Consider the following 13,148-nt stretch of genomic DNA (forward strand, 5'->3'; position numbering starts at 1 on the left):
GTGGCCATAGGGTCCCCTCTCAGCCTCCTCTTCTCCAGGCTGAACAACCCCAGTTCCCTCAGCCTCTCCTCATAAGGTTTGGTCTCCAGCCCCTTTACCAGCCTGGTTTCCCTTCTCTGGACATGCTCCAGGACCTCAATGTCTGTCTTACAGTGAGGGGCCCAAAACTGGACACAGGACTTGAGGTGCATCCTCACCAATGCTGAGTACAGGGGCACAATCCCTTCCCTGGACCTGCTGGCCACACTGTTTCTGATACAAGCCAGGATGCCATTGGCCTTCTTGGCTGCCTGGGCACACTGCTGGCTCATGTTCAGCCTGCAGTCAACCAACACCCCCAGGTCCTTCTCCACCTGACAGCTTTCCAGCCAGTCTCCCCCAAGCCTGTAGCGCTGCACGGGGTTGTTATGTCCCAGGTGCAGGACTCTGCACTTGGCCTTGTTAAACTTCATCCCATTGGTCTCAGCCCATGGATCCAGCCTGTCCACATCCCTCTGAAGAGCCTCCCTACCCTCAGGCCGATCAACACTTCCTCCCAGCTCAGTGTCATCTGCGGATTTACTGGGGGAGCACTCAATCCCTTCACCAGGCCACAGAAAGACCATTCAGGACACGACGGCCACCGCATGTCCCTGCAGAGACAGGGAGCCGACGGAGCACCAGGCGGGCATCCCAGCAGAGCCTCCGGTCACTGAGTGCCTTCCGCTGCCCGCCGCCCGCCTGCCCTCGGGTACGGCGAGACCTGCGTTCGACAGCACGTACGGATACACACACAGGCAGCGCCGCCCCGTCCCCCCACGCCGACCGGCAGCCTGAGCGCCGGGGCCGGGCTGCTGGGAGGCGGCAGGAGCAGGAGCAGGAACAGGCCGACCGCGCTCTTGCCCAGCGCCCCGCGGCTGGGACCCGCCGGGAGCGGCGCGGAGCGGGCGCGCAGCGCCACCTAGCGGCGCGGGGACAGCGGCGGCTCCAGGCGCGGCCCCCTCCGGCCGCGGCGCAACGCGAGCGCGTCGCTTGTCACCGCCAAGCGAGAGCACGGCGGGGGGAAGGCGGGCGGAGGCCGCTGAGCTGCCCGCCGCCTCCGCGCTTGCTGCCGGGCACGGCTCCGCCAACGCAGCTCTTCCCCTTCGCACCGGTGCGACGCTTAACTCCTGCAAGGTCGGTGCAGTCGGCACGTCGGCGGGAGGTGACGGCAGCGCAACGCGGGAGAGCTGCGCCCCTGCGCGCAGAACCTGAGGGACGCGGCGGGCGCCGGCAGCGCGCCCCGTTACAGCCCCTGTGAGAGGCTCCGGCTGGGGCGCTGAGCCGCTCGCCGTTGCCTGCGGGCACTCTGGGTTCTAACACACGGCCTGCGCAAGGGTGAGATAAACAGCCGGGAGGTGGAAAGCAGGAGCTGGAGGGGAAAAAACAGTCTTTTATCTATTTCCACTTCTGTCTGCGCAGCAAAGACATCTACAGACCCCACCCCGTTTGAAGAGCAGGATGACGGTGCTACCCTGCGGCCCAGCCACAGCATCAGCCCCACTACCCACCACACAGGGGACAGCAGACAGGCTGCAAGAGCTTCGTTTGGCTGGACTTACACCCACCCACCTCTGTGTCACAGGAGGAGGCACACGTGCTTTGCAGTCTGCATCAGCCTTCAGGTGTCTTCCACCAGTCAGCAAACAATCACAAAGGCGCGCTCGTGTTTCGCCGCAGCGTGTTGCCCTCTGGGACTCGCTGGCATCTGTTCCTGGAAGGAAGTTCAGCCACTGAAACCTGGTTGTTGTCTTCAAATCCAAGTCTCTGGGTGCAGCAGCTTTGCCACCTCTAAGCTTTTCTTACAGGATCACCCTGATGCATTTTGTTCTTCCGGCTCATACTACTTGTTTCCAAGAGGACTTGTGTCAGGTGCTGCCCCTTTCCCCTCTTGACAGTAATTCCAAGTTCTTGTTTTAGGCCATGTATCGTGGCCTACATACAAAACAACTGTGTGCAGACACATGGCATCTTCATAAGTAGCACAGGCAAGCAAGGTCTGCCAAAAGCTAGGCTCAGGGTGACCCTAAGGATGCAATTCTTCTACAACTCTTCGTTTTGGCCCAGGTCCAAGAGCCGTTCAGCTAGTGCTGAAGTGAAGAACCTCACTGCGTGCAGATCAAGCCTGCAAGTAATTTCATGCTCGCTGGTGGGAGACACCCTGTACACTTCAGGCTGGAGGCAAATTCACGCACACAGCTACTATTTACATCAGGGCAGAAGCAAACGTTAGGTAGAACAATCTGCACTAGCAGCTTAGGGTTTGAGTAACGGGTCTCAGACTTGTCCATACAGACAGGGCACAGGAGATCAGGCTGCAATTACCTTCCTGGTTCTCAGTTCACATAAGGGAGGCATCTGCTCGCCTTCACAGCAACCTCTGTACCCCAAAGAGCCAGTTCTGAACAGCAACGGCCGTTCCAAGTTTACTGTCTAACACAGACGAGTAAGAGGTTGATGCACTTTCGCTGCCCAGCTGACAGCTCTGCTAGCAGGCTTACTGAATTACAGGCAGACTTCAGTTCCTTGTGTCACAAGAGCTATTAGGACTTTTTCCAGATTTCACATGAATTTGGAGTTAGTTTAACCAGGCCCTCCCTTCAAACCAACCGCACAACCAACCTTTGTCCTTTATAATTGTCCACCAGAACGAGCATTAAATCATTTCCATTGTTTCAGTGTCCTAGTTGCCTTCAACATTTAGTAAATTTTCATCTCCCCATTGCACAAACATCCCTGTTTGTAGGGATGTACCTTCAGACTTAAAGACAGGACACAAGGCATCAGGACAAGCTCACCAGGTGACTGTAAGCAGATGAGCAGAACTGCTTCTTCAGGTGCTTAAATTAAGCTTTGTAGCTAGCTACAAACTATTTACAAGTCACAGTAAATACTGATCCTTTCCCCAGTAATTATCAACATCATTGATCAACTCTGTAACTAATACAAAAAGTATTTGCCTCAATAGCCTTGCAGCAGGAATAGCGTGGGCTAAGGGATGGATTTTGCATTAATTTAAGCATTCTGAAGCACTTAGGGGGAAACACGCAAGGAGTTAGGAACATGGGTTTCAAAATAAACTGATCACTCCAGTAAATAAGTACAGCAAAGACTTACTTTTGAAATGCCACCTAGAAAGTGTAATTCTTTCTGCCAGAAGCTTCTGTCAGGGGAAGGGGAAAAAAAGAATCTGTGATGCTAGTGCTTCCTTGTGGAGAGCCAGGCTTCCTCTCCAAGAAGAAAAGCTGATCATAGTTCGTGACAGAGACTTCATTCGCCACTGCTCTAGACTTAGAAGATACTGCAAACTGCAATATGGACCCTTCAGGAGGCTTTTTTTTTTAATCTAAAAGCTGCCAGTCTGACTATCAATAATTTTCTTCATCACTGCTCTCACTCTATCTCTCAGAGGCAAACAAAGAATGTGAAGGATGACAATGCAAGTTTTGAAGATTATGATGCAATCCAAACTTAGGCAGAAGCTCGAGCTGCCTGTCTGAACTAGGCCTAGAGAAAAAAATATCCCACTGTAGAAAAAACCCACAACCCAAACCAAACACTTTAAATGTGAAATAAGCTGTTTGTACAACTCACTTCTATGCACAACAGATGCCTCACTAGTCGCAGTGTTGGTTAGCGACAGAGGACTGTTCCTATGGTGGTGGCAAAGTCCTCCCTGCATCTGCGAAGGAGAAAGGCCTTTCTTTCTCCCCTTAATCTTACTTGATACTTCAGCAGCCTAGCACCATGGAAATGTAAGCCTACTCCTTGTTTCCCCAAGAATCCATCCTCAACTCAAAGGAGCATGCTAAGAAAGCTCAAAGAAAACATACGCACAGGGTGGATGTCTAGCAGCATCCACTCTGCAATACTTGCAGTAGAATGAGCAAAAACCCCACACCACACCACTTCTTGTACTTCCCAAGACCATTTAGGCATGCTCCCTCACACCAGATGGCACTGCCTTTCCACCTCAAGCATTAACCAACTTGTTTTAGCTGCTTCAGGAACCACAGCTACGCGGAGACAATTTATACTTGATAGACACAGGTAACCAGTCCCCTGAGGTAAAGGTGTTGTAGTGTGTACTTGAACAGCTACTACAGAGCAAGCCTCAGATGCTGTCATGCAGTTCTTGCATGAGCAATTTAGCCTGACTGTAACCTCTCACCCAAGGCAACACTCCAAAAGGTAGTGCATCAGCACGACGTGATGATTTTACTTCAGAGCTCCAGGAAGAGGCAGGGATGACAGAAGACAGTCAAGTCAGGCAGGCAGAGGCACAGCTATTTCCCCTTTCACCTCCCATTTCCATCTGTAAGAAAGCTCCACACCCTGCAATACAATGAACTACAACTGGCATGTCTCCAACCATTTTCAAATCAAATACATAACTGAACCAACTAATAAGTTTCTTACAGCCAGTTATAGAAGATTCTTCTTTTGAGTTTTATTTGTTTATAGCGACATGAAATAGAGTTTCCACTTAGGTATTTTAGTGCAACAAGGAAATCCTTTACATCAATAAGCTTCAGCAAGGTGATCTAGGTTTCTCTATGCAATAGAAACTGATTAAAGTGTCTCCCCTTGTTGCACAACACTTTAAAGCTTCAAAAATCTAAGTAAATAGCTCTCACAGAATTAAACAAGCAGACACTTGGCTTGATTATGAAATGCTTTTCTTGGATGAGCTAAGTGTTTTCTGCAGTAGAGCAATCCATTTGTAAGCCACGGGCACTACTAGAAGAGTGGTGTCAGAGTAGAAGTGGTGACGTTTTACTAGTCTGTGCAAGAATTCCACTCTACTTTTTGCAGGCTGAGTATCTTGAAGATACATTCTCCCAGTTGATCACATTCCATATGGCTTTCAAATAATCAGGTCGAACATTTTTATACTGAAGGTAATAAGCGTGTTCCCATACATCGATTCCTAGCAAAGGAATGAGACCTGTTTAAAAAAAAATAAAGAGATAAATTTTATAAATCTCTGAATATACACTTTACATATAAAGTCTTAAGATTACACCCCACAGTTGTACCCAATTTGTGAGTCATTATCTGGAGAAAGACAAAGTTCTCCAGTACATGGGTGCTTACTGCAACGCTGTACAGAATTCGTTGCTCTCACACACACATACTCCATAAGCTGAAAGAGCTCATTAACAGCCACAAATATACCCAAACTGCCTTGAAGACAGAACAGAAACGTCATTTTTGAGAGGCTTGTGTCTTTTGCACAGTTACATTGCTATGAAAAGTTGCGCCCAGGACTCCTTTGCCATGATAGCTTGTTTCCAGTATTTTAATCAACAGCTACGAATTGTCTACTCCCCTTGCTTTTGTGCTAAATTATCCTTCTCACTCAATTTTTAATGGGTGGTATTCATGGGGGAGGGGTGAACTTTACCCACATTACACTGTATGTCCCTCTAAATTTTTTTTTCTTACCAATAAGCAATAGGCAGACTGCTGACAATACATTCAATTCCTTGCCTGATATCATCACTGCCGTGTCACTCAAAGCAAGTAAAAGTACCTTCAAAAGGGACTGAGGTCAGCATTACGCTGCTTGCCTAGCTGTTAAGATTCATTCCCGTCCGAGGCTTATTTAATCGATGCTCATCGTTCTTTACCAGTATCAAAGAAGCAGATTCTAAGTCTTCCACTTCAAATCCAGCCTACACAGTGGCAAGAGTTTTCCATGCACCTTCCTGATGTTTGGCCTACACTGACAGTTCTGGGAGTAGTCTCTCTGCCTGAGAAAACAATCTAAAAGCATGATGCTTAATCCTCCTCAATACAGGCAAGATACTCATTATTAAAAAATAATCCAAAGAAGCTTAAACTAAAAGTATTGTCCAAGAAAGAGCACTTTCACAATATGGCCCATCTATTTCCCCTTGACTAGACAGACTTTAAACCCTACTGCTCTTCACAGTTCAAGTCCTGCTTTACAAATGCTGTTTTAAAAGCTGCAACTGGTTTCCACTTCTGCTAGTAGCAATATTTCATTTCCCAGCACTATTTATCCAGCAATTTCTTATCAGCATTTGACCACAAGCCCCTTTTCAGATCTATGAAATGTTCAAAGGAGGAAGGAAAAGGGGAAGGAAGGCAAGAAACCTGACCTGTTGTTCCTTGCAAAGGGTCTTGATTTGCACAAGCTGCTATTTGTAGGCGCCCCTGCTCCTTGTTATAGCCAAGCCACCCCCAGCCTGATCCTTGAACACCAACTGATACGGCTGTCAGCTTCTCCTTGAAGTTTGCGAAGGAACCGAAGTCACGCTTGATGGCTTCCATCAATTCTCCTTTAAAAAAGCACAGGAAGAGCACAGAACATCAGGTACTTAACATCTTTCAATTTCCAGGTATCACCTGGAAACGGAAGTAAAGAGCAGCAGAAGCGTCTGGACTCTGTGGGAAGGAAGTGTCTAAACAGAGTAGCTGCATCTTTAATGAACAGTTCTGTCCCAACATGCTGAAGAGGGCAAGCAGACTGGAAAGACATTAATGCAGTAGCCAGTCATGCTGTCCTCAAAGACACAGTCAGGATGCTACCAACAGGACAAACAGGCATTTACATTCTTGTCTAAAAGGAAAGAGAATGCCACAGAGGAGGGCTAGGGAAGAAAGATTGAAGAGGTAGTCTGCTTATCTAAAAAGACAACACTAAGTGGCTGTGATTTCTTTGTCTTAATACACAGAAATGTTTGGACACCTTTGATACCAATATAATGAACCTACACATAGTTAAAAGGTATCTAACCACTTCCCTCAGATTTTAGATCTGCATGTGATTAGATGCCTTCTTTATTACACATTTAAACTAACCTGTACTGGAGCAAATGGAACAGTAACTAGAATTGTTCAGTGTAACAATGCACTGCCAAACTACTTCCTCTCCCCTACACACCAGCACACTTGTGAATTTCAGGTATTTAAGTGTTTGCTCAAAACTGGAAGATACCTAAGCTTCTCTCTGATTAGCATGTGTAAGATACCTCAAACAGAGCAATGCTGGAGAATTCTTCATCCCTTCCACCTTCAGACAGACTTGAAAAATCTCTTGGCGATAGCTGCAAGTGCATCTTAAGATGGGCTTCCACAGGCTTCCTGTAGAAGCCTTGAAGCATTTGAAAGATGACTTTCTGACTGGCTTTTTTTAACTGACTTACACAGAAACTGCGGAAATCAGGAGACAAAAATCAAGCATTTGAAGCATCTTTTGTGCATGTCATCTACAACCACATTCTACCAGAAATGGACTGATACCAGAACTGCTTGCTGAAATTTCAGCTTCAGAGCTTCAAGCCTTTATGCTCTTACCTTTAACGAGACCATTGTGAGATGCTAGAGTCAAAAGCCACAAGCAGATGTCACCAGGCATATAAACCTCAGGCAAAAGCCCTGCAAGGTTATCACAACAGCTTTCGTGACATCTGTATTACAGGGTCTTTGCCTTTACCTGCAGGTCACTTGTAGATAATCACTACTCTAGCCTTCCAAAAGGGGCTTCTTCCTTTATGCTTTAACTGCTGAACTATTCCTATTTCAAACCTAGTCACTGGGTTGGCTGGTCTGCAGCACCATTCTTCCTTTTCTGTGAATTGAGTACATATATGGGAACTTAATTAGCAGGACTTTAGAAAGCTACTTTCTCAAGCACTAACCTTTAGGCTCTCCTCCTCCATCAGGAGACAGATTTGTCCAGAAGATGGTGTGATTGATATGACCCCCACCATTGAACTTCAGTGCAGGCTGAAGTGACACTTGAGCTGTAACATCACCTGAGGATGCAGAAGATAAAAGTACATTTACAAATAAAACCACCATCATCACCATCACCATTGTTGTTAAGTTGCCACTAAGCCTCCATTGATCCCCAAAATCTTTCCAGTTCTACTAGTCTGTAACATGAAAAAGATAAGGTTCCTGACTGTTACCTGTATTTTAGACAGTATATGACAAACTACATTCACGATCTCTTTATCTTTCATCTTTTCATATCCCACAATGATAAGTTATCTGCCAATACTGCACTGATCAGGCACCCAGACTACACTTCTAAAACCTACTACCCACCATTCTGCAGCAGAATAAAGCAACTAGCAGAGCTGGAGACTAGGCAGCTCAGTTGCTCAGCCTGCTGACAGTCAACCATTTCCTTCTAAGAGCAGAAAGTAAAGGACCACAGGTCACACAGTCACATGACTGTCAGAACAGAGCAGGGAAAATTCTGGTAGGCACAAGTTTCCACTGAAAGTAAGTTTCAATTTTATATCCTTTATTTAGCCAATCCTGCACACTTTGATGACCCAGTAACCAGAACCAGCTTATGCTGAAATAACAAAGTCCTGTGCTGCACCCTATCACAGCAGTGCATGCCTATGCACTGGCAACAGCTTTTATTTGAGTTTCCTAAGCAGATACAGATGATCTGAAGAGAACACCTTACTTTCTATGGCTGAAAAAAATCCACTGGCAGGTTCTGTTATCCAGAAGATACTAGTTAGTGATTAGACATGCTGTATAACTCAACACTGAAATACAATGCAGAAACATTTGTGACCACTCAGGTTTTAGGTATGCAAAAAGAATGGCAATACTGAGACAATGAGGTGGCAGTTCAGACTTTGCCCTTTCCTAAATCCTGGTCTTACAAACCTTTCTGAGGGTCAAAATACTATAAACAGTACACTGGGGACCTCACTGCAGCCTTCCAGACCCTGAAGGGAACAGACAAACAGGAGGGGAATCAACTTTTTAAAAGGGTAGACAATGGCAAGACAAGGGGGAATGGATTAAAGCTAAAGGAAGGAAGGTTTAGATTAGGTATTAGGGGGAAGTTCTTTACAGAGAGAGTGGTGAGGTGCTGGAACAGGCTGCCCAGAGAGGTGGTGGATGCCCCATCCCTGGAGGTGTTCAAGGCCAAGTTGGATGGGGCCCTAGGCAACCTTGTGTAGATCCAGACCTGGAGGTTGGTGGCCCCGCCTGTGGCAGGGGGGTTGGAGCTCTGTGATCCTTGGGGTCCCTTCCAACCCAGACCATTCTATGGTTCTATGCGCATGACCACTGCCAGTACATTACCCACTTACAAAATAATGCCTGCAAAACCCTTTGTGAAACGTTAACCTCAATGTCTACATACACCAGTCCAACAGCAAGCAATGAAAGCTTATCAAAGGGTAGCAGCATTTTTTAAAAAAAACACCTCAAAGTATCCACAACACTGCAGATGTTTCTGCTAACCACAAATTCTGCCTCTACTAATGGCTGAAGCCTTGGTCATTAACCAGCGTAAGTAGTATCACTAACTTCTTACTGTCCAGGTTCTCTCCTCAATTCTGCTTGCACTAATTAAATCTCCAGAATACAACTTTCCTAGATCCACCACTGGCAGAACACAGGAACAGCCAATCTTGATTGGCTGATTCTTAATTGAATCTCATTAGTTCATTAATTTAGACTGCACACATTGTTTTTGGGTTTACTTAGGCACTTGAAAATCTCTATAAACTTTCATCAGTAACCAACTTTCTATGTTGAAAGACACTAGCATTTATCAAGAGCTCAGCGTTCAGGTTTATTCAGGTACTGACAATTCTCACTTTACCCAAACCCAAGCAGTTACACTGCACTGTGAACCCATCTGGCAAGCAGACAGAAGCAAGCCTAGAAAGTAATCGCTTCTTAGAGGTAAACTGATTCTCTTTAGAAAGATCATCACAGCAGGAAAAAACCTCAGAAAATATTCTACCTTCTTAAAAAGATACACATGCTACTTCACATGTTTTCCAGAGCAACTGAAAGGTTTGAAAAACACACATCACGTGTTTCAGTGTTCCAGTTACAACAACTACAGTTTTCAGAGAAGTCAGCACAGCTCAAAATTCAATCAAAGATCTTAAAAAAATATCATGAAGGTTTGTGGCATATTTTAGTGTCTCACACTAAAATAAGAGCTGTAAGACTCCTTAATCTGACTCACTGGCATAACTTACCCCCAAATTCAGATCTCTTCACTGGGTCTCGTATGCACTAACTGCACATTTGCCTTACCTCCTCCATTTGTGGACAACTAGGATTATTTGAAGAGACAGCAGAGCATCTGATGTCAAAACAACAAAGGTGCACAAATTTTACTTAAGTTTGTTACTAACCTTTCATTATAAAGTATTTGTTTAGTAAAATGACTGCAATTTCCTATTGACTCAGTCTGTGTTTCAAGTTACTAATGTAAACATGGACTAAATCAACAGCAATCAAGGAATTTTCTTCTAGTTTTATAGTGCTACAGAGAACTGTATTCATGCTTTTTAGTTACACCTAGTTTCCAACTATCAGCACACTGAAGTTCACAGTGAAAGCTTGTCCCTACTAGCATTTCACTTTATTAAGAGAAAAAGCTTGAATTAGGTAATCCAAAACTTTTAAATTAAACTATTTCCCTGGAAAGAAGGGATGCATTTTTTTCCCTCCCCTCTATCATCTATGATAAACTGGCTTCCATCTCATCTGTTGAATGTGGATATACAAACCTTTTGCCAATGCCTCTTTGTATTTCTCCTCTGCAACATTCAGGTTGTTCACGTAGGTAGCGTGATGTTTGCTATGGTGCAGCTGCATGATCTCTGCATTAATATGAGGTTCCAGAGCCCCATAGTCGTAGGGTAAATCAGGAAGAGTGTGCTTTTTCCTCAAGACCAAGCATCCCAATGGTGCTGTCAACTTAGCACCACTTCTAGAAGAAAGAAAACAAACAGAAATAACCTTATTCAGTACCACTGTAACCATGACTGTTTAGATCAGCTGCTGTAAGTTTATCTGAGACAAAGTAACAAAATTTCCATTTTTCCCAGCTCAAAATAAGCACACTCTGTAGCTTAACTGCAGAGATGAATTCGCATGAAGGTCACAGATCTACAGCTTCATAAAGTAAAGCTACCATGTCTCAAACCAAGGCCCCCAAGCCACACCCCCTCCCATGGATACAGGAAAAACAAAGACAGGGAAAGAAAAGAAAGGCCAGCAGAAACACGCTGACATACAGAGCTTCCCCTAATCTTCTATTGATTACAAATAAAAGCCCAGACGTCCCCGTCAAGTGTCCCTCCCTCGCTCTGCAAAAGGTCCCTCCACTGAAAAGTAAGTCTGGAAAAACCAGCAGTGTCGGGGTTAAGGCCTCCTGTGCTGGCACATGGCGGGTACTGCAACGAGCAGCTCACACTGTGTGACAGGGCGGTCGCGATGCCCATCACCGAAAGCCCAGCAGACTCCGGTTACCCTTCCCCATTTTAACACCTTGCGCTTGTCACCAGACACCACAACGGCAGTAACAAAAGGAGAACCACTGAGCTAGAAGGAAGGTCAACTCCTGTTTTGCTGGTGACCTTGGCATAAACCAGGGTCAAAGCAACAGCAAAACCTTCAGGGTCCCGAAGAGGGGAATCGCGGCGACCCTGCCTAGCAAAGACGAGAGTACCTGGCACCACCACCATGTCAGGCGGCAAGAGACCCTCGGCGGTGGACGAGGGAAGAACCCAGGAGGGTGGAAGAACAACCGCTGGCTGCCTCCCTGACCGCGCCTCTGCCGAGCATGCACACTGAGCCCTGCGGAGCAGTCGGCAGCAGTACGACCTCCCTCCCACCAGAAATGGCGGGGAACTGATGGGGGTCAAGGAGGGGGCGACCCCACCTCCTCCCATCGCCCCGCCGTGGAGGCAGATGGCAGCCCAGCAACCGCCTCACACTGCGGAGCTCTGGACGCCATTACGCTACCCCCAGCCTCCCGCGGCCCAGCTCTCACCTGCCCGCTGAGGCGAGGCGACACAACATGGCGACTCTCTCGCTGCCGGGCGCTACACCGACGGCGCAACCGCGGCACCGCCCGCCCTCGGCACCGCCCGCCTCTGCCCGCCGCTGGGGCGGGAGGCGGGCGGTGCCGAGGGCGGGCACCCGAAAGGGTTGGTTTTCGCTATCGGGCAAGGTCGGTGGGTGCTGGGCCTTGCCCGTCGCAGCCGCTGAGGGGGGTTAGCCTAGCTACCGAGCAGGAATATTACCTACCGGGGGCTGCTCCCTGTTGTAAGCCCGAGAGGGAGGGTACAGCAGCACACTTGCAGTAAGCTCTGAAAAACCCGCCTGGCAAAGAAAGGGTTGTGTCAGTTTACTGACAGAGCCAGCAGCGTTTACAAGTACCTTTTTCTATTTTGTCTATGACTTACTTTTCTGGTTTGTTTCTGGTCTTTTCCTCACTTTTCTGCATATCTTTTTTTCCTCCTTGGCCGCAATTGAATGGCCTTTAGTGCTGATGAAAATCCTCCATTCAGGTACCAGAGCCCCACCAGCTAAAATAATCTGTGTAGTTAGTGCAAGAACTGCATTAGATCAACTGCATTAATTCACCCATTAAAAAGTGTTCTCCAAAAAGGTCAGTGAACTCTTCTCTCGGTGAGGAGACACTCTGCAGAGAAGCCAAACATCAGCAAAGCTTGAATTGTATGGAAATCATCCCCTTGATCTTCTGGGGGTTTTGTCTCTCTAAACAAACACGTATGTTCTAAGATCTTACAGAACCTGTTACTTATCAGACAATAAAAACACGAGTTATAAAAAGCCAGTGGAGGTCTGAACAACCCTCTTGAAAAATAAATTACATTATCTTGGAAATTACCAGGAAATCCACCTGGAGAGAGCCACACAGGGAACCAGCCTGCAGCAAGGGACAGGACAGCAGTGTGTCTCCCCAGTTCTTGAAGGGCTCTGGAAAAATCTCATTGATTTACTTTCACCTGTCAGCCAGCAGTACTTTCAGAAAATCTGAGCAGTGAAAATAGCTGCTTTATCAATAGATAGAATAAAAGGTGAATTGTCCGAAATCAACAGGTTTGGAAACAAGATCTCCCCTGAGTGCTGAAAATACATGCAGCAAGATCTATGCAGTTTTAAAAAGGAGTGTGTTCTATTTATTGGAGACAAATGAATAAACATCTAGTAATATTAAAGTGCCATCATGTAGGCACTGACAGCCAGAAAGAACATGAATATTACTGGATTTAACATTTCTGTGTGTGTTATTAAACTGCAATTAACTAATGCTTTGCATTAAGTGTTCTACAAAAGCAAGTCAGATA

The 13,148-nt window shown here is 46.5% G+C and overlaps 1 protein-coding gene across 1 annotated transcript; it reads right to left on the reverse strand.

Annotated features, from left to right (window-relative positions):
• Nucleotides 1-4,443: 4,443 nt before the first annotated feature.
• Nucleotides 4,444-11,890, reverse strand: SOD2 (superoxide dismutase 2). The gene is made up of 5 exons (XM_084262010.1): nt 11,825-11,890; nt 10,557-10,759; nt 7,689-7,805; nt 6,147-6,326; nt 4,444-4,966 (listed from the first exon to the last, which is right to left on the reverse strand). Exons 1-5 carry the CDS (start codon nt 11,851-11,853, stop codon nt 4,821-4,823), a joined length of 675 nt encoding a protein of 224 aa, XP_084118136.1. The 5' UTR covers nt 11,854-11,890; the 3' UTR covers nt 4,444-4,820.
• Nucleotides 11,891-13,148: the final 1,258 nt, after the last annotated feature.

Source organism: Gallinula chloropus (assembly GCF_964237585.1).
Source record: "Gallinula chloropus genome assembly, chromosome: 3".
Taxonomy (NCBI): Eukaryota; Metazoa; Chordata; class Aves; order Gruiformes; family Rallidae; genus Gallinula; species Gallinula chloropus.